This window comes from Choloepus didactylus, chromosome 2 (genome assembly GCF_015220235.1).
Source record: "Choloepus didactylus isolate mChoDid1 chromosome 2, mChoDid1.pri, whole genome shotgun sequence".
Taxonomy (NCBI): Eukaryota; Metazoa; Chordata; class Mammalia; order Pilosa; family Megalonychidae; genus Choloepus; species Choloepus didactylus.
Window position 1 is genome coordinate 26,782,679 of NC_051308.1, and position 25,925 is coordinate 26,808,603.

Below are 25,925 nucleotides of genomic sequence, written 5' to 3' on the forward strand. Positions count from 1 at the left end.
AAAAAAAAAAAAACCCGGGAGCAGCTGCAGATATGGCGGCGGGAACCGCACAGTGAAGTGCAGCAGGAACAGCCTCTGCCAGCGCCTCAATATCTGGCGTTGGCACCCACTGCTAATTGTCTCAGAGCCAGGAGAGCAGAGGGGAGCTAAAAGGAAAAAGAAACCATGCCCCTTGAAGCCATCTTCCTGGCGGGCTGGGGACACTCCTGCCCAGGGCTGAAGCCACAGCCCAGAGCCACGCCAAGGGTCCCAGTGTGACGGGGAGTGTTTCCCACAGCACCGCGCACATGCCACAATATCAGCCATGGACAGTGGCCTTTAGTACACCCACAGCTAACTGTCCCAGAGCTGGGAAGGTGGAGCTGTGAGAAAAGGGGGAAATTAACACGCCCCATTCAGCCATCTTTACAACAGACTGGGAATGCCCCTGCACGGCCTGGTGGCCCAGGGCTTCCTTGAAGAGCCGGCGCGCATTTGTGATATGGCACAGCCTTCCCTCAGCAGAGGTCCCGGAAAAGCAGGGCTGAGAAGGGGGACCCACTCAGAAATCCCAGGACCCTATGCCAATAGCAAGGACTTGTGGGTCAGCAGCAGAGACAATCAGTGGTAAGACTGAAATGAAGCCTTAGACCCTTGCAACAGCCTTAAATCTCCGGGAACACCTGGGAGGTTTGATTATTAAAGCTGCCCTCCCTCCCTAACCGCTCAGACACACACCCCTCATTCAGGGTGGACAGCACCAACAACACACCCAAACTTGGTGCAACAATTGAACCCTACAAGAATCAGACCCCCACACACCACAAGACAAAGTTGGGGAGAACTGACTTGAGGGCAATAGGTGACTCGTGGAAGCCATCTGCTGGTTAGTTAGAGAAAGTGTAAGCCACCAAGCTGTAGGTCTGATAAATTAGAGATTGGTGTTTTTCATATCCTGAAAGAACCCTATGAAGTAAAGCAAATATCAAGAGGTCAAAAACAACAGAAAATTTTAAAGCGTATGATAAAACCAAATGATATGGAGGACCCAATCCCAAACACCCAAATCAAAAGATCAGAGGAGACACAGTACTTGGAGCAATTAATCAAAGAACTAAAGAGAAACAACGAGCGCATGGCACAGGATATAAAGGACATGAAGAAGACCCTAGAAGAGCATAAAGAAGAACTTACAAGAGTAAATAAAAAAATAGACAAACTTATGGAAATAAAAGAAACTGTTGGCCAAATTAAAAAGATTCTGGATACTCATAGCACAAGACTAGAGGAAGCTGAACACGACTCAGCGTCCACGAGGACCACAGAATGGAAAATGAAAGAACAAAAGAAAGACTGGGGAAAAAAATTGAAAAAATCAAAATGGATCTCAGGGATATGATAGATAAAATAAAACTTCCAAATTTAAGACTCATTGGTGTCCCAGAAGGGGAAGAGAAGGGGAAAGGTCTAGAAAGAGTATTCAAAGAAATTGTTGGGAAAAACTTCCCCAACCTTATACACAATATAAATACACAAAGCATAAATGCCCAGCAAACTCCAAATAGAATAAATCCAAATAAACCCACTCCAAGACATATTCTGATCAGACTGTCAAATACTGAAGAGAAGGAGCAAGTTCTGAAAGCAGTAAGAGAAAAGCAATTCACCACATACAAAGGAAACAACATAAGACTAAGTAGTGACTACTCAGTGGCCACCATGGAGGCGAGGGGCAGTGGCATGACATATTTAAAATTCTGAGAGAGGAAAATTTCCAACCAAGAATACTTTATCCAGCAAAACTCTCCTTCAAATTTGAGGCAGAGCTTAAATTTTTCACAGACAAACAAATGCTGAGAGATTTTGCTAATGAAAGACCTGCCCTACTTCAGATACTAAAGGAGCCCTACCAACAGAGAAACAAAGAAAGGAGAGAGAAATATAGAGAAATTTAACAGACATATATAGAACATTACATCCCAAATCACCAGGACACACATTCTTCTCTAGTGATCACGGATCTTTCTCCAGAATAGACCATATGCTGGTACATAAAACAAGCCTCAATAAATTTAAAAAAATTGAATTTATTAAAAGCACATTCTCTGACAACAATGGAATACAAATAGAAGTCAATAACCATCAGAGACATAGAAAATTCACGAATACCTGGAGGTTAAAAATAAGGGGGAGATGGAAACATTCCTGGATAATCAAAAGCTGAGGGACTTCATTACCAGTAGATCAGTCCTATAAGAAATGCTAAAGGGAACTGTGCAGGCTGAAAGGAAGGGACACTAAACAATTGACTGAAACCACATGAAGAAATAAAGATTTCCAGTAAAGATCACATTGTAAATACAAATACCAATACTACTGTATTTCGGATTTGTAACTCCACTATTTACTTCTTCTAGGATCTAAAATATATAAACTGTAATGATAAATCAGTGGTTTTGGACTCAATGTAAAATATTAATTTTTGACAAGAACTACATAAAGGTCAGGGAATGGAGGAGTATAGGAACATAGTTTATGAGTCCTATCGAAGTTAGGTTGGTATCAAAGAAAAAGACTGTTATAGATTAAAGATGTTAAATTTAAGCCCCATGGTAAACACAAAGAAAGTATCAGAGAATATGACCACAGAGATGAAAAGTAGAGTATGGGTTACGAGAAGTGGGGGAAGGGGCAATGTGGAGTTAAGAAATGAGTGTAGGGTTTCTGTTTGGGGTGAAAGGAAATTTCTAGTAATGGATGGTGGGAAGGTGATGGCATTGCAACATTCTAAAGGTGATTAATCCCACTAATGGAATGCTAGGGAGGGGTTGGAATGGGAAGATTTAGGCTGTATATATGGTTCCACAATTGAAAAAAAAAAAAAAAAAAAGACAGTCTAAACAGATAGTGACAATTAAATGCCAAGGATGATCCTGGATGGGATCTGAAGATGGAGGAGAGGAGGCTCAAAGGGACACAGTTGGGACATAAGGAAAAAAAAAAAGGAAATATAGAATGTAAGCTTTGTATCAATGTTGAATTTCTTGAACTTCTTAGCTGCACTTAATGGGATTGCATAAAAGAATGTTCTTGTTCATGGGAAATGTATATGTGAATTACATTATTTGTTCAAGGATGTGTGCAGCTTGCTCTCATATGTTCAGAAGACAGAGCAACAGATGATGGATGATAGGGAGGGAGGCAGGGAGTGAGGGAAAGAAAGAAATGGTGGTGTGACAGGATGTTAAAGTTGGTGGATCAGGGTATTGGGGGAGGGGGGTCAGGGTATGCTGGAGTTTTGTGTATGGGGTTTGTAGTGTTTTTGCAAATGTTCCTGTAAGTTTGAGTTTATTTCAAAATAAAATAAAACAAAATAAAAAGTATAATGAAAATAAACCACCACTGCTCCATCAAAATCTTTACCTTTATACTTTAACCACCCAGTTTTTAACATGTATCCATACAGAGTTTATCTGAGGAACAAAATAAAAACAGCGAAGGATGCTGACCTGCCAGTACTGGAGGTCAGTCATCCCCAGGTCTGCCTCTTCTGGCTTGGAGGGAAATTGGGCTCTGGGTGAAGAGCCCATACAACCAGCAGATGCCCTGAGTGAAGAAAACTCCCATATCTCTTCTTGATTAAGTACTGTTGTGAGTATAAGGAGGTGTGTGTGTGGGGGGGGGGGGGGTGCTGCTCTGCTGTGATTCTAGCAACTCTGCCTGAAACTAGGCAAAGGTAGGGCAGAATCCCAGAGGGACCCCTGGAAATCACTGAGTCCTGGAATCCAAAATCATCTCTACTGCCATATTTTAGAAAACACCATTCCATTACAACAGAGACAGTATTTTCCAAATTAAAAATTAGGGTACATGATCTTTCTACCAGATAGAATATTTAAAATCACAGCTGCCCAGAAAATTCAGAAATACATGGTACCTATGACATTCATTTATTTGACCAAACGTTCAGATATTTTATCAACACCAGTGCTAAACACCAGTACACATAATCTCTGCTTTCAAAGTAGGGTTGCTAGATAAAACTACAGAATGCCCACTTAAATTTGAATTTCATATAAACAATGGATTTAAGCATAATTATGTCCCAAACATTGCATTAGATATACTAAAAAATTATCTGTATTTGAAATTCAAATTTAACTGGTGTCCTTTACATTTATGCGCTAAATCTGGCAAATCTACCTCAAGGAGCTTCCAGACCATTAAAAATAGAGAGTGAGAATATGAGAAATGTTAGGGCAGAGGAGGTATCACGAACCACCTGGGTGCATGCGGGGCAGATATCCAACTCAGGGATGACTTCTCGGAATTGCTAACACCAGAGCTGTGTTAAGCAGAGAATTTATGGGCTGTACCATTCATTTCAGAATTTAATAACAGACCACCATGTATTGTGATTTAACTTTTTGATGAATACACATTTTTATCTGCACTAGATCCTAAGCTGCTTGAAGACAGGGACCATCCCTGCGAACTCCCATACCTTTGGCACATCTAAGGCATGTAGCGAATGGTTTTATCCTCCCAAAGGGTAAAAATATTCTGTTGGGTGAAATAATTTTAATTGATTTTTTTTTTTTTTTTTTTTTTTTAAGTTTCAAACACGGCAACCAAGAACCTAGCCTAAGACCTTGGGCTATCTGCAGTGCAGCAAGCTCTTATGTTAGTTTCATGATGGATTCATTGTGTGGGTGGAATGGGCACCTTTTTTATGTTTGGGTTCCTTCTTAAGAACCCCGTATGTTGCATATTCTCGGATGGATTTGACATCTTGAAGCAGTTACTACAGCTAGGTAGTCCCAATGACTACAGGAATGTTTCTCTATGAACACACCCCACACGCATTTGAATTCCTATTCAACCTACCGCAGTTCAAAACTGTCTCCCACCTTCCCCTACGGTTTGCTGCAAGCTGGTCCAGGGTGAAGTCTATAACATAAAGGTTGGAACTGGAAATAATGGAAGATAACTCTTCTGACCTCCTCACTAGTCTAAGTTCTGAAGACAGCAACTGGGAAGGAGGCAGCCCTGCTGCCCCTGAGCATATTGCCCCAAAGCGACACCTTTGTAGCAATTTTTGAGGCAATATGTTGGCATGATAAATGTTAAGACGATCATGTCAAGACTTTAAAGAATGCATGAGAATTAAAAGAATGCGTGGAGAAGGTAGTCAAATGGGAGCATTTTTAAAAATGTGCTCATTTCTTCACCTTCAACTCCTGGAATCGAGTCTGTGTTATTCCTTCCGATCTCTGGACTCAGAACATACTCTGTGGTCTTCCCCAACTCAAGTTTTCCCCAAAATTTTTCACCAAAATATACTTAAAAGAGGACAGCGACCAGGTCTGGGATATTATGGGTATTACAACCACTGACCACTAATTCGAGCGGGGCTCCTTTTCCCGATTTAAAAAATCTCAACACAAACACGCAGCGGCGCTCTTTAAACTTCAGCAGCCTGGAACTGAGAATGCGGTCAGGAAAGATCTACAACTCCCAGTAGTTTGTTCGACAGCAAGCACCCCCAACTTCCTGGGCACAAATCTCCCCCGTAGGCAGCAATGCCAACACCGCCCGCACCTTCAAAAAGCAGCAACGAACTCCGGTGGACAGAAGCTACGCCTCAAGAAGAGCAGGACGCCATGACGCCCGACGCGGTCGGCAGCTCTTGGACCAGGCCGGGCGGGCGCGCGAGGGAGGCGGAGCCGGCGTCGCTGACTGCGTGCAGACGCCACTTCCGCTAGGGGAGGGCCCGAGGAGACCCGCGCAAATTGAAAGGCTCAGCCCCTTTGCGCGCGGCTGCAGCTGGGGTTCTTGTGTCCCGCGCCACCCCTCTCGAGTGCTCTGATAGAAGTGAGTGAGGGGCGTTGGGGGGCGGTTGTCGGATCTCCCACTGGGTTGTCCTCGGGCGGGCAGGGAGAGTGGGGGAGCGGGCTGTGCGGGGAGCTCTTGAGTGGGGAGAGAACCGGGTTCTTGCTGGTCCCCGCAGGGGTCGATCTGAGCGTCACTCCCGTTCTCTTCTCAAGGTTCAGGATCTTCCACGAAAAGGAGGTGATCTGACTTAGTTTTCCCTACCCTACAGCGAAGCCCTTAGGAACGGGGCGGTGGCTGCTTTCTGAATGGAGTATATGGTGTGGGAGGGTTTTTGGTTCCGAGGCAACGTGTCTGGGTAGGCCAGAGCTGCAATTGAGTGAACCAAGGGAAAGTGCACTCACTCCAGACGATTCTTGGCCAGAGCAGGAACCAAGGTTGTCAGATTTATCTAATTTTTCGCAGAAACTAGCAGCTCAGTTTTACAGGCAGTCTCCCAACTTTTAAATGTCGATAAGTAAATTTTTCTCTTACTATTGTAGGCCAAACGAAACATCGTCTAGAATGGGCATACGGGCCACTCCTGTACTTCCCTGTGAAAAAGAGGAATAAAGTGGTGAAGTTGATGCTGTTATTGTTACCTCGGTTGCCACAGGTGATCTCGAGATATGTTCCATATGGCATTCAGTCATTCTTACTATGCTAAAGAGAAAATATTTATTGGCGGATATTTACCTAGCCTAGAAGAAACTTATGATTTTAATGAGATTATATTTTATCAGTTTTCCTCAGAGTGAAAGAAAGCTGTTTGTAGAGACATTATCTGAGAGGTAGGAACCGAATTGTTTTTCTCAAACTGACTTAAGGACCACCTGCATCCAAATTACCTGCCACGTTTAAAATTCTGAATATGGAGCCTCACTGAAGAACTAGTGAATCACACTCACTGGGAGTGGAGTTGAGAATCTGTGAACTTTGTAAATTTGAGACCTGCTGGAGGAGAGCATCAGAGCTTTGATAAAGTATCAACAGAGTAAGGCTGACATCTGATCCAGTATTTTCTTCACTTTCCATGCTCCCAAACTTGATGTCTGTTGGAAGAGACCTGTGTTATGAAAGCTGAGCAATTGCTCGTTGCCCATTACTTTTACATTTTGTCATGGTCAGGAAATTGTTAGGAAAGGACCCTGGCAGCTCCTAAATTTCTGTACAGAAAGGGCTTAAGGGCTGCAACTTGAATGGAAGGGGTTGGAGGGTGGTGTTAAAATATTTGTCTTAAAGCTATATTTGCACAACAGGCACAGTTTTACATTTCTTTGGGGTGCCTCATGGCACCTTTTCATTGCTTATTACCAGAATATTCATTGCTTGAAATAATGCATTCTAATGCCAGTGAATTTCAGTCTTAAAAAAGTATAGATCCAGTTCTGCAAATCTCTTTACTAATTAATTTTATTTTTTCAATTTAAATGCCTGTCTTCCTACAAATTGATTTGAGTTTCCATTTCTATGCTAATTTGCATGTTTGCCCTTCTAATGCCTTGTATACTGACAGTGGTGCCTTACCATACCCAATTCTAATTCCTTTTTGGAGTGGGGAGAACGTCATACTTTTGTGCCTTCTGGGTGCCTAACACTGTGTTTAAGGGATAGAAGCATGCATTATGAGTCTAAGTATGAATGCCCTTTGAAAAGAATGAATGTTAAGCAACTATCGAGTGGCATAAGAGTAGTATTAATGATTAAAGTAAGTATTCTAGACTGTAGGAATTGTTTGAGAGGGAGGAACACAGTTAAAATATTAAAGAGCATGATTCTCAAACATGCAAACAATAACAGTTTCTATAGAAGTTTCCAAGCTCTTTTTATTTTTCAAAAACTTTTTGGTAAATACGTTTTACTTTAAATATTGCCGTTTTCCTTTTTCTCCTTTCATATCATGTAGTTAACTTGGCATGATGGGGATACAAGGATTGCTCCAGTTTATCAAAGAAGCTTCTGAACCCATCCATGTGAGGAAGTATAAAGGGCAGGTAGTAGCTGTAGATACATATTGCTGGCTTCACAAAGGAGCTATTGCATGTGCTGAAAAACTAGCCAAAGGTGAACCTACTGATAGGTAAGGCTGGACCTCATTAGTTCTTTGCCAAATAAGAATGATACTTACAAATGTCTTTTTTTCAGAAAGAGATCATGTTTTCTCATTGGCAGGATTTATTAAGAAATGAGTGTGTGTTTTAGAACATGCCAAATCAGTGATGACTCCCTTCTGTGATATAGGCCTAATTTTTATTCTTTTAATAAAGCAAAGTACCAAAACACTGGTGAACAAAGATTGAAGACTATCAGCTTTGATAAACTTTTTTGAAAATATTCTGAAAATCTATGGTGAGTTCAGGTTCCTTCTTTCTTGAGCACAGGCAACTCACTGCTAAGGCCTATTAGCAGAAAGAGGTGCTTGCTTCAAAGGGACAAGATAGCCTGACTCCTTTTTAATTCACTTGGGGCCAAAAATGGTAGGCTATCTTCATATCCACTCATAACTCTGTTACCTTATTTGAGACAAGTTCAGTGGACTAATGTTCTCTTTATTTATTTATTTTTTAATGGAAACATTAGAAAAATTAGTGAGCATAATTTCTGGACAGAGATTTTCATGGGGGTTGTGCATTAGTCAGGGTTCTCCAGAAAAACAGCCAGATATATACAAGTATGTATAAGTATTAAGAGATTTATTATAGGAATGGCTCACACAACCATAGGGATTGCAAGTCCTGATTTTGTAGGGCAGGCCACAAGTTGAAATTTGATGAAGGTGACATTGAATTGAAGTTGGCTGGCTGAAGTAGATAAAAATTCTATTTTCTGACTGCTGAAATCCTCAGTTCCTGCTTTTAAGGCCTCCAACTAATTGAATGAGGACACTTCAAATTGCTGAAGGCAATTTCCTTTATTGCGTGTAGATGTAATCAGCCATAGACACAGACAACTGATAATGATTGAAATTTGTCTACAAAATACTCTCATGGTAACAATCAGGCTAGTGCTTGCCTTACCAAACAATTGGACACCATAACCTAGCCAAGGTGACACATGAAATGAGCCATCACAGTGTGTTTTCTTCTCATTGCAAAATATGCTTTATTTTCTAGAGGACAGGCTCATAGATCTTAATGTGACTTACTTAAACTCAAGAGACAATTTTTGTAAGATGTGTTATCCTGTTTGTTTCGTAGAAGAAATGTGAAAAAAAAAATCATTGTATGGTGAATTAGCTTTTGAGGCCTATCAAGTTAATTTGACCAAAGTTCTCCCATAACAATGTGTGGATCTGAATGAGTACTTCTGAGAGCCACTCCTACTGCTGAGATGATTTTTTGAAAACAATTTTTTTTCCCAATTTTTGTTCAGCAGTTATAATTGCAGTTGAAGATTACCTCGAGTGTTTCTTTGCATATTTTTTCATGTGGTGGGGCGGGGACATTGTCTCTAGTTTTTTTTTATAATACTTGAGGATTCTGAGAACTTTTTGGAAGATTTGTCAAAAACACAGGGACTATCCTTTGTTGTTAGAGATGTAAGAGATAAAATTCACAGGACCTGCCATGTAGTAGGCACTTAATAAATGTTTATTAAACTAAAACTCTTCAGGACTTTCAATAAAGCATTCGTTGTGTATTTTGATTTGTTTTTTTCCATAGCAGCTGATAATATTTGATATAGAGTTGAGTTAAATTTTATTTTCCTCTTTTTGTCCACCATCACATGGTATTACTAGCCAGAAAGGATCACCACCTCAAGAAATTTGGATAAACCTTATCATGAACCTTTATGAACTTTACAAAGAATAGGGTAGATATATGTGTTCTGACCTGGCAGGATGTTTCTGAAATAATATAAAATGAGGGCACCAGGTGTCTGATGTTTGTATTCTGTCTAGTTAAAAAAAAGTGAATATCCTTTAAAATTCATTATAATTCCATATTTACTTTCTCTTTCGTCACTGGTCTACAACAAAAAGAGAAAAGGAAGAAAAAGGTAGTAAGTTTTTCATTAAGATGAATATGTTTCAGTTAAAAGATTATCTCTTATGTTTGTCTTTTTATTCCTACTTTTGAATTAAGATGTCCTTCTCTTTATAAAATGATGGCAGTTGTAAATGAAGCTGTTTTTGTTAATGCCCTTGCCAGAATAAAAAACTAAATGCAATCTGTGATCCTTAATTGGATCTTGGATTGGGAAAAAGTAATAGCAGTAGTGTGTTGTAGCCAGCTAATACAGGCCTGCAATACACCATCTCTTCCCAACTCAGCATTCTGTGACACACATTGGTAGCTTTTCTGCCATTGTGGGAGTATTTATATGAGGCAAATCAACAGATGCTACAAATGAGGCATTCCTCCTCCAGAACTGGTTGTTAAAACATTTACCAGCACACAGCTAGCTATAAGAAACATTATTGAGACAACTGGGCAAGTTTTAACATAGACTGTGTATTAGATAATATTATATCACTGTTCGGTTTCTTGGATATGATAATGGTAACTGTGGTTATGTTGGAGGAATTGGGTGTTCATTGTAGTATTCTTTTAAATAGGTTTGAAATTTTTTTTAAAAGTGGGACAAAAAAGTGAGATTTGGAACCACAAAATGTCAGAACTGGTAGGGATATCAAAGCTCTTCAATTTACAGATGAGGAAACCAAAACTTGGAGGGTCAAATAACTCACCAAACATCCCATAGCCCATTAATATCCCAAGCAGTATTTGCACCCAATTCTATGACTCTAAATTAGAGTTCCCATTTCCCAAAAACATTTGTTTATAAAAACAAAACCTGATCTTCACAATAGTCTCATCTGGGTTTTAAAATGAGCCAAAGAATTGTCACCTTAAAAGACACAAAGCACTAAATGCATTTTTCTTTTCATAGGTATGTAGGATTTTGTATGAAATTTTTGAACATGTTACTATCTCATGGAATCAAGCCTATTCTAGTATTTGATGGGTGTACTTTACCATCTAAAAAGGAAGTGGAGAAGTCTAGAAGAGAGTAAGTTGATTCTCTGTGTTAAGGTCAGAAACTGTGGCCCATGTAACATTTTTTTTCTACATTTTAATTTGTTGAGGCTTTTGTAGCCTAGTGCATGGACAAATTTCCTTAAATGTTCCATGTGTGCTTGAAAGGAAAGTGTATTCTCCAATTATTGGGTAAAAGGGTTTATGACTGTCCAGTAAATCAAACTTATTGATTATAGTGTTCATATATTTTATATCCTTACTGGTTTTTTGTTTGTTTGGTTTATATGTGTGTGTGTGCCTACTTATTACTGAGAAAGGCGTCTTAAAATCTCACAATGGTAGTGGATTTTTTGGTTACCTTGTAGTTCTCATTTTTTGCTTTGTTTATTTTGCAGCTATTTTATTTGTTGTATTCAGTTTAGAATTTGTTGTATCTTTTTGGTAAAATGAAATGATTAATATGTAGTGATTCTCTCTAGTACTGCTTTTTTGTTCTAAAATCTGTTCTTTCTGATATTAGTATTACTACAACAACTTTCTTTTGTATGTTTGTGATATATCTTTTTCTGTTTACTTTCAGCTTTTCTGTGTCTTTGAGTTTAGATGGTCTCTTATAAAGAACATGTAGCTAGACTTTTTTTAACCCAATCTGTCTTTGCCATTTTTAATCTTTTGAATAGTGTTTGTCCTTTTACATTGATTGCTAATCACTAATACATTTAGATCAATTTATTTCTTTTTATTTTTTTCTCTTAATTTATATATCTTTTTCTATTTCTTTTTTTTCTTTTTTTATAGCCCACTACCTTAACTTCTGAATTGATTATTTTTTCACCCTTATTCTCCTCTCTCTTATTCCTAGTAGAGAAGTGATACACTGTTTCTGATTTTAGTGGTTATCCTAGAAATTTTATCATTTATATTTATTTTAACAGAATCCAAATAAGTTTACAACATAAGGACCTTAGTAAGAATTTCTATATTTTAATGAAGCAGCTATTCTGCCACATTTCATCTATTATTATTTTTCCACTGTAGTAGATTTTTAGGACCAGAAGTCATCATGTTCGGTTGGAAATATCACTGGGCTTAGTTGTCAAAAGTAGCATGAGTTATATCCAAATATAATAAGCTTCATTTAGGGAGGGTTTTGTGATGGGGTGTTGCTGGCCTGATTTTGTCCTCTCTGGGCCTAAAATCAATAGGTCTAAGTTTTTCTATTTAACTATATTCAGGGGGCTCTGGTTCTTAAAGTCATAATTTCATCAAGTTTATTAAATGATTAACTGAGAATATCTGACTCACTTTTAATATGAAAAAATATGGTTTATTAAACATACCTTTCATAAAAATTAGTTGGTTCTGAGATTGCTTCTAAAGGGACTGGTGATAACCCTAGACCAGTGTTTCTAAGGGATTCATCCAGAGCATATCTCACCTGCCCCTGTCCCAACCATGTTCTTAATTCTAATCACAGGTAGTTATTAATTTTTCTTGTTAACCTCAGGGATGGCTAAAAGATGTTTCAGCTGCCTGTGACTTGAGTGCTCTTTCTGTCTTATCTCTATAGGATCAGAATTGCCTGTTTGACTATGGCAGTGGGGGGCGGGGCACATTTAAAATCTTTTTCTATAAAGTTCCTTCATGTATGGAATCTAGTCTAAAAATAGATTTCCCCCTTCCCAGCATCACAGCACTTTCTATGAAACAGAATTAAATGTTCTCAGGTAACAATAGCCCAGGAAGTTATTGTTTATTACTTTTATGCCCAATATTTTATAGGCTTCCTGAGAGCCTCGATTCCTGTTCTGGGATCAAATGGATATGTCAGTGTAGTGTATAACCTTGAGAGCATTAATTTTCTTTCCTAAGCCTCATTTCTTCATTCATAGAATGAGAAAATACTCTCCCTACCACTATCAATATGATTACTGAAAACAGTTAACAATTCTTTCCTTTTTATTTTTTATTTTTTATTTTTTTTGCATATGCCCTCTCCCAATTTTAAAAATAGTGGTCCTGTATTGTCAGAGCATGTAGCCGGTACTCTCTCCTCATTTAATCCGTACTTGGTCTTGATTCTGCAAATTACTGCATATTTAATGGTTATTATCAGTCCTTTTATTGATGTCTCTCACATTATTTTTGTTTTTGTGAAGTTTATTCTTTAGTAGATTCCAGAGGAAAGGCTCACAGAACCAGTATTGCTCGAATTCTTTGTTTGTTTATAAGTTTGTGCTTTTTATAATTGAAAGTTAGTTTTTGTGGAGTAAAAGCCTTGACTTGCATTTTCTTTCTTTGAGTTATCTTAGTTACTCCATTTTCTTTTGACCTAAACATTGCTGTAGAAAAATCTAATGATAATCTAATTTTCTTTGCATTATAAATCACTTGTTCTTTTTGCCTAGAAGCCCCAAGGGTCTGGATTAATATTCTCAAGAAGTGGTGTAAACTTTTTTTGGTGGTGGGGTGGTATATGGGAATTCTTGACTTTTTTTTGGAAAATTTCTTCGATTATAGTTTTAATAGAGCATCTTGAGTCAGCTTCTTAAATGCTTTTTGTCCCCCTTGCAGAAGACGACAAACCAATCTTCTTAAAGGAAAACAGCTTCTTCGTGAGGGAAGGGTCTCAGAAGCCAGAGAATGTTTTACGCGTTCTGTCAATATAACACATGCTATGGCCCACAAAGTAATTAAAGTAAGCTGAATAACAAATGAAGCCAAAGTAACAAAGAATTAAGTTAATTAAAGCTAGTTATAAGTTGTTTATTTATAGAAGAGCAAGAAAATCAAAGGAGGAAAATTGTTCTAGACCTAACTTCAACTAAAGGGTAAATGTCAGAGAAAGAAGGAAACAGTAACTTTAGATAGAGATGTGTCCAGCAATTTCTAAGGGAGAAATCTTAAGGAATAAGTAAGGGTCTCCTTTTTGAGATAAGTAACTTGGGCATGTTTTTCCATAAAGATAGAAGGGATGAAGTCCTAGAGGTTCAGATTCTTCCCACTCTAATACAGGCTTCAACATTTCATGTAACCTTTACTTTAGAATAACTGTCGGAGAGCTGTTGAACCAACCTCACCACCTTAGGAACTCTACAGATTCTCCTTAATCTGCTTCTGCTTAGAAACTGCTTCCTTTGCCATAAGTCTGACATAGTGCCCATAATCCCAGTCCTCACCCTTCCCTTTTTTGGGCCAGTGTTTAGTGATGATAAAAGTGGCAGGCAACTTTTTCTAGCTGACATACTACTATCTAGTTCCTGAGCTAAAATAAACACTGAAATTCTTGTTTGGGCTCTTTCATCCTTCAGTATGGGTCAGGGAGGTGATGCAGGGACAAGCATGAAGTGTAAGAGAAAAGTCATGGGCCATTTATAGTTACAGGAAAATAGGCTGTGATTCTGTATTGTGTGCAGAAGTAGAGGAGAAACCCTGATTGGAAGCAATAGCAGTGGTGTGATAGATTGAGTGTGATAGATTTTTGCTGGGCAAGAAAAAGAAATGAGAGAAGTAGTACAGATTGAAGCAGTACAGATTGAAAATTGTCACCAGAATTGACAGTGGCAATATCTTGATGTCTCTTGTCTCGGGCTTTGGGAGCCATGACCTGTAATTTGGAACAAAGAAATTCCTTTACACCTGCCTAGATTTTGAGACAAGTATATTGTGGGAACTATTTCTCTTGGCAAGATTTTGTTTTAAAGCATTTTTCCCTAGTGGGTTAGTTTAAATACAGTGTTTAGATTCTATAGCTTTATCAATACAGTTATGCTTCATATATTACAGTAAATCAGAAAGACTTTTATAGCCTAACAGGCTACCCTTTCATTTTTATGGGGAAAGTAGATTTAAAGCTCTAAACAACTGTCTTGTATACTTTGGGGATATAACCATTCTTAAGATGGATGCTTTCTATAATTTGACATAACTAAGTTTTGTTTGTAGTCTTTTCTCCTCTGAATGTGCAGCAATATTTCTTTTCCCAAAATTTATAAATTGATTTTTTTTTAGTGTATACTTTGAGAGCATTAATTTCATAATGTTCATATGATTAGTTCAGCATATGATAGGACTGAAAGTGGAAAAACCTACTTTAAAAGATATTATTTCTGAAAATAATATTGGCATTTTGAGGCTAGTAATGAAAGTGGTTTGAAACAGGAATTTATTTGTTACTTACCAGATGCTGTGCCAGATACTCATAGTGATGCTCTCTTACAGGCTGCTCGGTCTCAGGGAGTAGATTGTCTCGTGGCTCCATATGAAGCTGATGCACAGCTGGCCTATCTTAACAAAGCCGGGATTGTTCAAGCTATAATTACAGAAGACTCTGATCTCCTAGCTTTTGGCTGTAAAAAGGTACTTAACTGCAATTACTGTGTATTACTTTTCTTCATAGATGGAAGTGGTGCAAATCAAAGAGCTGATGTTTTTCATCTCCAGGCATAATTATTTTTTTTAGTACCTGCAAGTAACAGCTACTTTTGCAATGCTAATTATTTCATTTAAAATAAAAAGAAAGTTTTTGCTGCCTGACATTTTGTGGAATTAGGGCGCCTTCTCAGAGTAAGCCTTAAGGTTAGGGTGTTTTATTGTTTTTATTTTGTTTTGGTTTTTTTTTTTTTCCTTTATTTGAGAAATTGTACATGTACAGAATGTTCATGCATAAAATACAGGATTCCCATATACCACCCCACCACCAACACCTTGCGTTGGTATGGAACAACTGTTACAACTGATGATAGCACATTTTTATAATTGTAAAGTCCATGGTTTAACTTAGGGTTTACTGTGTAGTGTAGTTCCATACTTTTTTGTTTTTAATTTTTATTCTGTTTTTTATAATGTTTATATGATCTAACATTTCCCCCTTTAGTCACATTCAGATATACATTTCAGTGCTGTTAATTGCATTCATAATGTTGTGCTACCATCACCATCATCCATTACCAAACATTTCCATCATTCCAAATAGGAACCTGTATATTTTAAGCCTTAACTTCCCATTCCCTATCCCTATGCTGTCCCGTTTACTTATATTCTAGATTCCAACTCTATGAGTTTGCTTATTCTAATTGTTTCAAATCAGTGAGATCATACAATATATTTTCTTTTGTGACTAGCTTATTTCATTCAGCATGATGTCTTCAAGGTTGATTCATGTTGTTGCATATATCAGGACTTCTTTGCTTTTGAGGGCTGAATAATATTCCACTATTTATATACCACATTTTATTTATTCATTCATCAGTTGATGGACATGGGTTGCTTCCATCTCTTGGCAGTTGTGAATAATGCTACTCTGAACATTGGTGTGCAAACATCTGTTTGAGCATCTGCTTTCAATTCTTTTGGGTATGTACCTAGCAGTAGGATTGCTGAATCATATGGTAGTTCTATACTTAACTTTGTGAGGAATCTCTAAACTGTCTTCCACAGCTGCCGCACCATTTTACATTGCCACCAGCAATGAATGAGTGTTCCTATTTTTCCATATCCTCTCCAACACTTGTTATTTTCTATTTTTTAATAGCACCTATTTTAATGATATGAACTGGTATCTCATTGTGGTTTTGATTGGCGTTTCCTTAATAGCTAATGATGTTGAGCATCTTTTCAAGTGCTTTGTGCCCATTTGAATATCTTCTTTGGATAGATACCTGTTCAAATCTTTTCTCCATTTTTTAATTGGACTGTTTTTGTTGTAGAATTGAAGGATTTCTTTATATATACTTGATATTAATCCTTCATCAGATATTGGTATTAAGCCTTTATCAGATAAGTGGTTTCCAAATATTTTCTTTCATTGTGTATGTTGTCTTTTTACTTTCATAATAAAGTCCTTTGAGGAAAAAAAGTTTTTGATTTTGATGAGGTCCCATTTATCTATTTTTCTTTTGTTGCATGTTCTTCGGGTGTAAAGTCTAAGATACCATCGCCTAACACAAAGTGAAGATGCCTCCCTACATTTTCTTCTAGGGATTGGTAGTTCTAGCTCTTATATTAAGGTCTTTGATCCATTTTGAGTTGATATTTGTTTTTGGTTTGGAGTAAGGGTCCTCTTCTTTTTTGCAAATGGAGATCTGTTTTCCTAGCACCATTTATTGAAGAGAATATTCTTTCCCAATTGAGTAGCCTTTGCTGCCTTGTCAAAAATCAGTTGGTCATAAATGTGAGGGTTGATTTCTGAGCTCTCAGTTCTATTCCATTTATCTGTATGTCTGTCCTTGTGCTAGTACCATGCTGTTTTGGTTACTGTGACTTTGTAATAAGTTTTTAAGATAGGGAAGTGTGAGTCCTCCAACTTCATTCTTCATTTTCAAGATGGCTTTAGCTATTTGGGTCCTCTTACCCTTCCTTATGTTTAAAGATGATTGGCTTTTCCATTTCTGCAAAGAAGGCTTTTGGGATTTTGATTGGTATTGCATTGAATCTACAAATTGCTTTGGGTAGGATTGACATCTTAATGATATTTAGTCTTCCAGTTCATGAACACAGAATGTCTTCTTATTTTATTTGGGTCTTTTTTGTTTTAGCAATGTTTTGTAGTTTTCTATTTATAAGTCCTTGGTTAGATTTATTACTAGATATTTGATTTTTTTAGTTGCTATTTTGTATAGAATTTTTTTCTTGATATCTTCTTCCAATTGTTCATTGTTTATATATAGAAACACTACTGAGTTGGGGGGTTGATCTTGTACCCTGCCACTTGGCCGAACTCATTTATTAGCTCTAGGAAAATTGTTTTGGGTTTTTCAGGATTTTTTGTGTATAGGATCATATCATCTGCAAATAGGGGAAGTTTTACTTCTTCCTTTCCTATTTGGATGCCTTTTATTTCTTTTTCTTGCCTAATTGCTCTGGCAAGAACCTCCAGTATAATGTAGAATAACAGTGGTGACAGTGGGCATCCTTGTCGTGTTCCTCATCTTAGAGGGAAAGTGTTCAGTCTTTCACCATTAAGTAGGTTATTACCTGTGGGCTTTTCTTATATGCCCTTTATCATGTTGAGGAGATTTCCTTCTATTCCAAGTGTCCTAAGTGTTTTATCAAGAATTGGTGCTCTATTTGCCTTTTCTGCATTAATTGAGATGGTATGTGGTTTTCCCCCTTCATTCTGTTAATGTGTATTACAATAATTGATTTTCTTATGTTGAACCAAACTTGCACATGAGGGATAAATCTCACTTGATCTTGGTGAATAATTGTTTTAATATGCTATGGAATTCAGTTTGCTGGTATTTTGTTGAGATTGTTGCATCATAAGAGATACTGGTCTGTAGTTTTCTTTTCTTGTGGTATCTTTATCCAGTTTTGGTATGAGAGTGAAGTTGGCCTCGTGTAATGAGTTAGGGAGTGTTCCCTCCTCTTCAGTTTTTTTCAAGAGTTGAGCAGAATTGGCGTTAAGTCTTGGAATGTTTGATAGAATTCCCCTGTGAAACCATCTGGTCCTGGACCTCTCTTTATTGGGAGGTCTTTGATTCTGATTCAATCTCTCTACCAATAATTGGTTGTTGAGGTCTTCTGTTTGTTCTTGAGTCAACGTAGATAGTTTGTGTGTTTTCTAAGAATTTGACTTTTTCATCTCAGTTATCTAATTTATTTGCATTTGGTTGTTATAGTATCCACTTATAGTCCTATTTATTTCAGCGCAGTGGGTTGTAATGTCCCCCTTTTCATTCCTGATTGTTATTTGTATCCTCACTTTTTTTCTTTGTCAGTCTAGCTAAAGGTTTGTCAATTTTGTTGATCTTTTCAAAGAACCTACTTTTGGTTGTATTGATTCTATTGTTTTTTCGTTTTCTATTTCATTTATCTCCTCTCTAATCTTTGTTATTTCCTTCCTTCTACTTGCTTTGGGCTTAGTTTGCTCTTCTTTTTTCATTTCTTCTAGTTTTGAGGCTAGGTCTTGAATTTGAAGTCTTCTTTTATGATGTAAGCATTTAGAGCTATAAGTGTCCCTCTCAGCACTGTCTTCACTGCATCCCATACATTATGGTATGTTGTATTTTCATTTTTATTCACCTCATGATTTCCTAATTTTGCTTCTGATTTTCTCTTTAACTAACCTATTGGTTGTTTAAGAGTATGTTGTCTGGAGAATGATCTAAATGCACCCAAGAAGAATGTGTATTCTTTTCGTTGGGTGCAGTGTTCTATATATGTCTTTTAGGTTTAATGTATCATTCAAATCCTATATTTCCTCATTGATCTTCTGACTAGATGTTCCTCTATTATTGAGAGTGTTGTATTAAAGTCTCCTACTATTAATGTAAAACCATCAGTTTCTCCCTTAATACCTGGCAGTATTTGCTTCACATATTTTGAGGCTCTGCTGTTAGGTGCATATATATTTTTAATTGTTATATCTTCCTGCTGAATTGTCCCCTTTATCAGTGTGTAATGACCATCTTTGTGCCTCTTCACTGTTTCTGACATCAGATCTATTTTATCCAATATTAGTATAGTCACCCCAGCTCTCTTTTGGTTACTACTTGCATGGTATATTTTTTTCCATCCTTTCACTGTCAACGTACTTGTACCTTTGACTTTAAGTTCAGTTTTTTGCAGACAGCATATAGTTGAGCCGTGCTTTTTTATCCATTCTGCCAATCTCTGCCTTTTGACTGGAGAGCTTAATTTATTTACATTTAAAGTCACTACTGATAATATAGGTCTTTCTTCTGCCATTTTGCCTTTGTAAGTCGTATGCTTTTTTCATCCCTCACTTCTGTAAAAGCTTACTTTTATTTGTTTTCTTGTGTTGTGCCATATTGAGTGCCTTCTCACTTCTATCTGGATGTACTTTTCATCTGTTTTCCTTGTGATTACCACAGAAGTTAAATTTAACCTCCTAAATATATAGTGATCATATTTGGTTTGATACCAACTTAACTTCAGTAGCATGTACACATACTTTTCCTCTATCCCTCTGTTCACCCATCAGTTTTTTGTACTTGTTACCACTTGTATCTTTGTATATTGTATGTCCAAAAACCTATATTTATCATTACATTTTATGCATTTGCATTTTAGCTCCTGTAGGAAGTAAGAAGTGAAGTTACATACCAAACAATACAATACAGTAATAGTGGCATTTATAGTTACCCAAATGGTTACGTTTACTGCAGATCTTTATTTCTTTATGCTGCTTTGAACCACTGTCTGGTATCCTTTCATTTCAGTCTGAAGAACTCCCTTTAGCCATGCTTGTAGAGCAGGTCTGCTAGTGATTGGCTCCCTCAGCTGTTGTTTATCTGAGAATGTCTTAATCGTTTTCTCATTTTTGAAAGAGAGTCTCGCTGGCTATAAAATTCTTAGCTGGCGGCAGTTGTTTTCCTTCAGCACTTTAAGTATTTCAACCCAATGCCTTTTTACCTCCATGGTTACTGATGAGAAATTGACACTCAGTCTTATTGTAATTCCTATTTGTATGTAACATGTTGCTTTTCTCTTGCAGCTTTCAGAACTCTCTCCTTGTCTTTTGCATTTGATAATGTAATTAATACATGACAGGGTGCATTTTTCTTCATGTTTTTCCTGTCTGGTGTTTTCTAAACTTCTTGGATGTGCATATTCACGTCTTGCAAAGTTTGGGAAGTCTCTGTCATTAAATCTTCTACAATAAACATGTATCACTGTAATAATAACAAAAGGGATTACTTTATAAATGGAAAAGTGGGAGGTAAGGAGAAAATGCTTTTTGTGTATGTATGCATGGTTATTTTTTTACTGTCACAACAACCCTGTGATGTAGTAGGAAGTAGAAAAGTACAGAAAGGGCATTCCTTATACCAGAGTCAGGAGAATTGAGTTTTCAGTCCTGCCTTTGTCTGGCTGTATAACCTTGAGCAGTTGTAGCCTGTGCTTCAGTTTAATTTATTTGCAACTTTGGTAATAATAAACCTGCCTACCTATCTCAGTGTTATGGTGAAGAACAAGAAAGATTTCTTAAAATTATTACAGTGGACTAGATAATAAAAAATACAAATGGCCTTTCAGGTATTAATAACAATTTGCCTTCCTTTTGAAGGTGATTTTAAAAATGGACCAGTTTGGAAATGGACTAGAAATTGATCAGGCTCGGCTAGGAATGTGCCGACAGCTTGGGGATGTATTCACAGAAGAGAAGTTCCGTTATATGTGCATTCTTTCAGGCTGTGACTATCTCTCCTCACTGCGTGGTATTGGACTAGCAAAGGCATGCAAAGTGCTACGATTAGCTAATAATCCAGATATCATAAAGGTAAGTGATTCAAGTTTCATACTCAATTTTTGAAGCAATTCTTAAGTAATAGAAAAAAACAGTTAGTATATATATTTATATTTTTGCATCCATTGTTAGGTTATCAAGAAAATTGGGCAGTACCTCAAAATGAATATAACAGTACCAGAGGATTACATCAAAGGATTTATTCGGGCCAACAATACCTTCCTTTATCAGCTAGTTTTTGATCCCATCCAAAGGAAACTCATTCCTCTGAATGCCTATGAAGATGACATTGATCCTAAAACACTAAGCTATGCTGGGCAGTATCCTTTCTGAACCATAATGGTAGAATTTTATGCTTCTTTCAATATTTATATGATATTTTTAGTGAGACATTCAGTAAGACACAAACCATTTTTTGTTTTCCTTCTTTAAAGTGAAATCTATATTTTGTTCATTTTAATTACCATGCTAGTGAAAACTTAGAACAGCTTTTTGTTTATAAAGCTGAGGCTCATCTGTTTTAGAATGATAACTATTTTTAGAATGACTTGTCAGAAACATGTGCAGAAGTCAATCACTTAAGGTATTTTTTCCAAGGGAGGCACTTGAGAGAACCTTTCATAGCAAGGAAGCATGATTTATAAGGAGTATTCTGAGTATGGGAGAACAACAGGAAGGGGTGCCCTTCCCGTAGCTACTGGCCAAGCCCTCTCAGGGCGCAGAGCCCTGAATCACTCAGGCAGCTAGGACTTTCTTCTTCCTCTCGCTTGAGAGGGAGTAACTGGTGCCTTGGGACTTTGTTTCAGAAAACACTCAGCTCCTGAAGTAGCAAATAGAGACTAGTAAAATATGCCTATGGTTTTGATAATGCTGATAGTAGAAAGTAAGTAGGATCCATTTAAGTCATAAACTTGAAGATTTTCATGACAATAGAAAACGTTTCTCTACTGAATCTAGTATCATTTTGTTGGTTGTTAATAAAGGCATTTTCCTTAATCTATCAACCTAGGTATGTTGATGATTCTATAGCTCTTCAAATAGCACTTGGAAATAAAGATACACATACCTTTGAACAAATTGATAACTACAGTCCAGACACGGCTACGGTAATGATTTAATGACTGCTATATAATAGTACAATTTCATTATGTCTCAGGAGTTGTGATTAAAGGTGAACTCTTCATTTGGTAAATGTATATTAAGTATCTCTGTATCCAGAGTGTGGACTGAGAACAACTTATATCTCTTAGAACAAAGCTATATAGGCTACTATCTTTAATTTAAGAAGTGACTGTGTAAGTATGTGTATGGGTATTATCAAACCTTTAGACTTGGACATTTCACTTGAATATACCAACCATTTTGTTTTTTTCTCTCATCTTACCCCCATCAGCCTCTGTAGGGTTTGGCATTTTTGAACACCTTAATTTAAAAAACACTACCCCTAAAAGTAAAATATTTTCTTTCACTAATTCACAATTCAGCAAATATTTACTGAACCCCCCAGCTATTGTCAATCACTGTGCTAGGTGCTGAGTATATGTGGTGAAAAGACAGAAATATCTTTGAGCTCTTCACTATTTTCTTCAACTTTTTCCCTAATACATATATCCCTTAAGATACTGTCTCCCATCTTTATCTCCTTTCTGTTCACATTTCTGTCTATACTCTGTTCCCTTTTTTGTTCATATTTGTTCCTTAGAACTTATTACAAACTTATTATGAACTTTGTCCCATTTATGCAGGGAGCTCACACAGCTAAATCTTTGTCCCTGTCCTTCCCCTGTGCATCGACCACATAATTCTAAGTGTTTCTTGGATCACTACTTAACATGATTTTCTATAACCTCAAAGCTATCCACAGGGAAAATCAAATTCATCATTCTTCATCAGCTTTCCTTAATAACATTTCTCCTTTATTTTTCTTTTTAGCACTTGTGACTATGTATCATTGTCTTTATTTTATTGTTTATTTTTCTGATTCTTCCCAATAGAATGTAACCTTCATAATAGGGCTTTGTTACATTCACTGCTGTGTTATAGTCACTACATTTATTTGTTGAATTAATGAGTGTAAGTTACATGATCTTTCATTCTCTCAGACTAGAAAACTTAGAAATAAACTTTGGCATGCCTTTTATTGTTAAGTCCTTCTTTCATTGTCTTTCTGATTGATGTTTTCTTCTTTCTTGTAGCTTCCAGTCTAATCCAGGTCTTTTTATCCTTGCTCACTAATTCATTCATTTACTAAGTATTTATTAAGCACTATAAGATGCATATATTGGGTTAGCAAGGCTTCTGAAATATAAAGAAAGATTGATAAAATATAGTTCTTGCCTGTAAAGTGCTCATTACCAAGGTAGGGAGATATGGTCATATATGTAGCAGTATCTACGTAAAGAGAGAATGCTTCATAATGATAACAGCAAACATTGAGCATTCACCATGTTCCAAGTTCTGAGCACCGTACACATAGTAGTTCATTTACTTACTCATCAATAAGCCTCTGAGATCAGTACTACTATTATTTCCATTTTATAGATGCGGGGACAATCAAGGGGAGATTAGGTAACTTGCCCAAGTCACACATTTCATAAACAGTGGGTGATTCCAAGCCAAGCTCTCTATCTGCTTCTAGGGGGACTGATATGTGTCCTGGGTTTGCAGGGTTTAGTAGGCGTTTTCAAGATGAGTGAGATGATTCCGAGCTGAAGACAACAGCATGTATAGAAGAGGATAACATGCTATAGGAACCAAGAATGTCTGTGTTCAACATGCAAAGACAGCCGAGCTCCTTGAGCAAGAAAGAAGAAGTGAGCCTGGAGAAAATGGCTACTGACAAAGCCATGACCGGCTGAGCCTTAAAAAGTAGTTACTACTGTCAGCTGAAATAAGCCAAGCGTACCGAGAGCTACAAATACTTAATGGTGCAAAAAAAGGGCTTTATATTCATCAATTCAAACTATGTAAACCTTACACTCGGGTTAATATTTCCTCTTTTCTGTTTTCTCTGTTCTCTCTTTCTGAAACTGCTATTAATTAGATATTAGATTTACTGGTCTTCTAATTTGGGAACTTTTTTATCCTGTTCAAGTCTTTGTTTTTGTTCTTATTTTCTCTCTCTCTCTGAGAAATTTCTTTGATTTTTCTCTTCCATCCTTGTGCTATCCAGTCTACATGTGCCTATTTAAATTAATTAAAATTAAATAAAATTGAAATTTTAGTTTTTCAGTTGCATTAGCTACAGTTCAAGTGCTTGCTAACAACATGTGGCCAGTGCCTGTTGTTTTGGACAGTACAGAACATTTCTATCATTGTAGAAAATTCTGTTGAATTTTTTTATTTCAACTATCATGTTTTCGTGACCAAGGGCTCTCTTTGTAGTTTTTCAAGATTCTTTTTCCTTTTTCATGTATGTAATCTCTTCTCTCTCTGAACACATTTTTCTTCTCCCTGCATTATCTGTGTTTGCTCTGAATTCTTTTTTTTTTTTTTCCTCCTATTTGTTTTGACTTTCTTTCTTTCATAGTGGAGACATTCTTCAAACATCCAGTGCATCTTGGCCATTTATTTGTACTTGGGAGAGACACGGAAAAGCTGATTGGAAGTTTTGTATGAATGGATGTGCTTATCATCTTGGCCTTCACTCTCAAGAGGTTTTGTTGGCAACAAGCTGGCTGTGCTTTGTGAACTCCCAGATGTCACAATTGTTTTTCTCTGTAACAGTTTCATTTTTCCAAAAAGATGTCCTCCAATTTCTACTTAGGGTATACAAAGCTTGGTTGTCTGCATTTGAGAGCAGCATAAGGAAAGTGAGTTGGAGAGGGATGGGTGTATTAAGAGTACTCTAGGGAAACAAAGCCAACAGGAGATATCTGTAAATATGAGATTTTATAAAAGTGTCTCATGGAACTGGGGAGGCATGAGTCCAAATTCCATAGGGCAGGCAGCGAGCTGGCATCTCTGATGAAGGTCTTCAGTGAACTCCCCAGAAGAGGCTGGCTGGCTGTACAAGTTAAGGTTCTCCCTCTTCAACCTGCGGAGAATGCAGGGGTATTCGCCTACCCCACCTGCATGGTTGCTAACATGACCACAGACATAGGGGACTGGTGGTTTGATGGGTTGAGCCCTCTACCATAGGTTTTACCCTTGGGAAGACGGTTGCTGCAAAGGAGAGGCTAGGCCTCCCTATGGTTGTGCCTAAGAGCCTCCTCCCGAATGCCTCTTTGTTGCTCAGATGTGGCCCTCTCTCTCTGGCTAAGCCAACCTGGCAGCTGAAATCACTGCCCTCCCCACTACGTGGGATCTGACACCCAGGGGAGTGAATCTCCCTGGCAACGTGGAATATGACTCCCGGGGAGGAATGTAGACCTGGCATCGTGGGACGGAGAACATCTTCTTGACCAAAAGGGGGATGTGAAAGGAAATGAAATAAGCTTCAGTGGCAGAGAGATTCCAAAAGGAGCCAAGAGGTCACTCTGGTGGGCACTCTTACGCACACTTTAGACAACCCTTTTTAGGTTCTAAAGAATTGGGGTAGCTGGTGGTGGATACCTGAAACTATCAAACTACAACCCAGAACCCATGAATCTCAAAGACAGTTGTATAAAAATGTAGCTTATGAGGGGTGACAATGGGATTGGGAAAGCCATAAGGACCACACTCCACTTTGTCTAGTTTATGGATGGATGAGTAGAAAAATATGGGAAGGAAACAAACAGACAAAGGTACCCAGTGTTCTTTTTTACTTCAATTGGTCTTTTTCACTGTAATTATTATTCTTGTTATTTTTGTGTGTGTGCTAATGAAGGTGTCAGGGATTGATTTAGGTGATGAATGTACAACTATGTAATGGTACTGTAAACAATCGAAAGTACGAT

The 25,925-nt window shown here is 37.5% G+C and overlaps 1 protein-coding gene across 1 annotated transcript in view; it reads left to right on the forward strand.

Moving 5' to 3' along the window:
* Nucleotides 1-7,769: 7,769 nt before the first annotated feature.
* EXO1 (exonuclease 1) overlaps nt 7,770-25,925 on the forward strand; it is a 38,407-nt gene continuing 20,251 nt past the window's right edge. The window contains exons 1-7 of the mRNA XM_037811166.1: nt 7,770-7,930; nt 10,744-10,863; nt 13,407-13,530; nt 15,054-15,191; nt 20,866-21,078; nt 21,178-21,365; nt 22,055-22,151. Coding sequence (XP_037667094.1) covers nt 7,770-7,930; nt 10,744-10,863; nt 13,407-13,530; nt 15,054-15,191; nt 20,866-21,078; nt 21,178-21,365; nt 22,055-22,151 — 1,041 coding nt within the window. The remainder of the gene's footprint in view (nt 7,931-10,743; nt 10,864-13,406; nt 13,531-15,053; nt 15,192-20,865; nt 21,079-21,177; nt 21,366-22,054; nt 22,152-25,925) is intronic.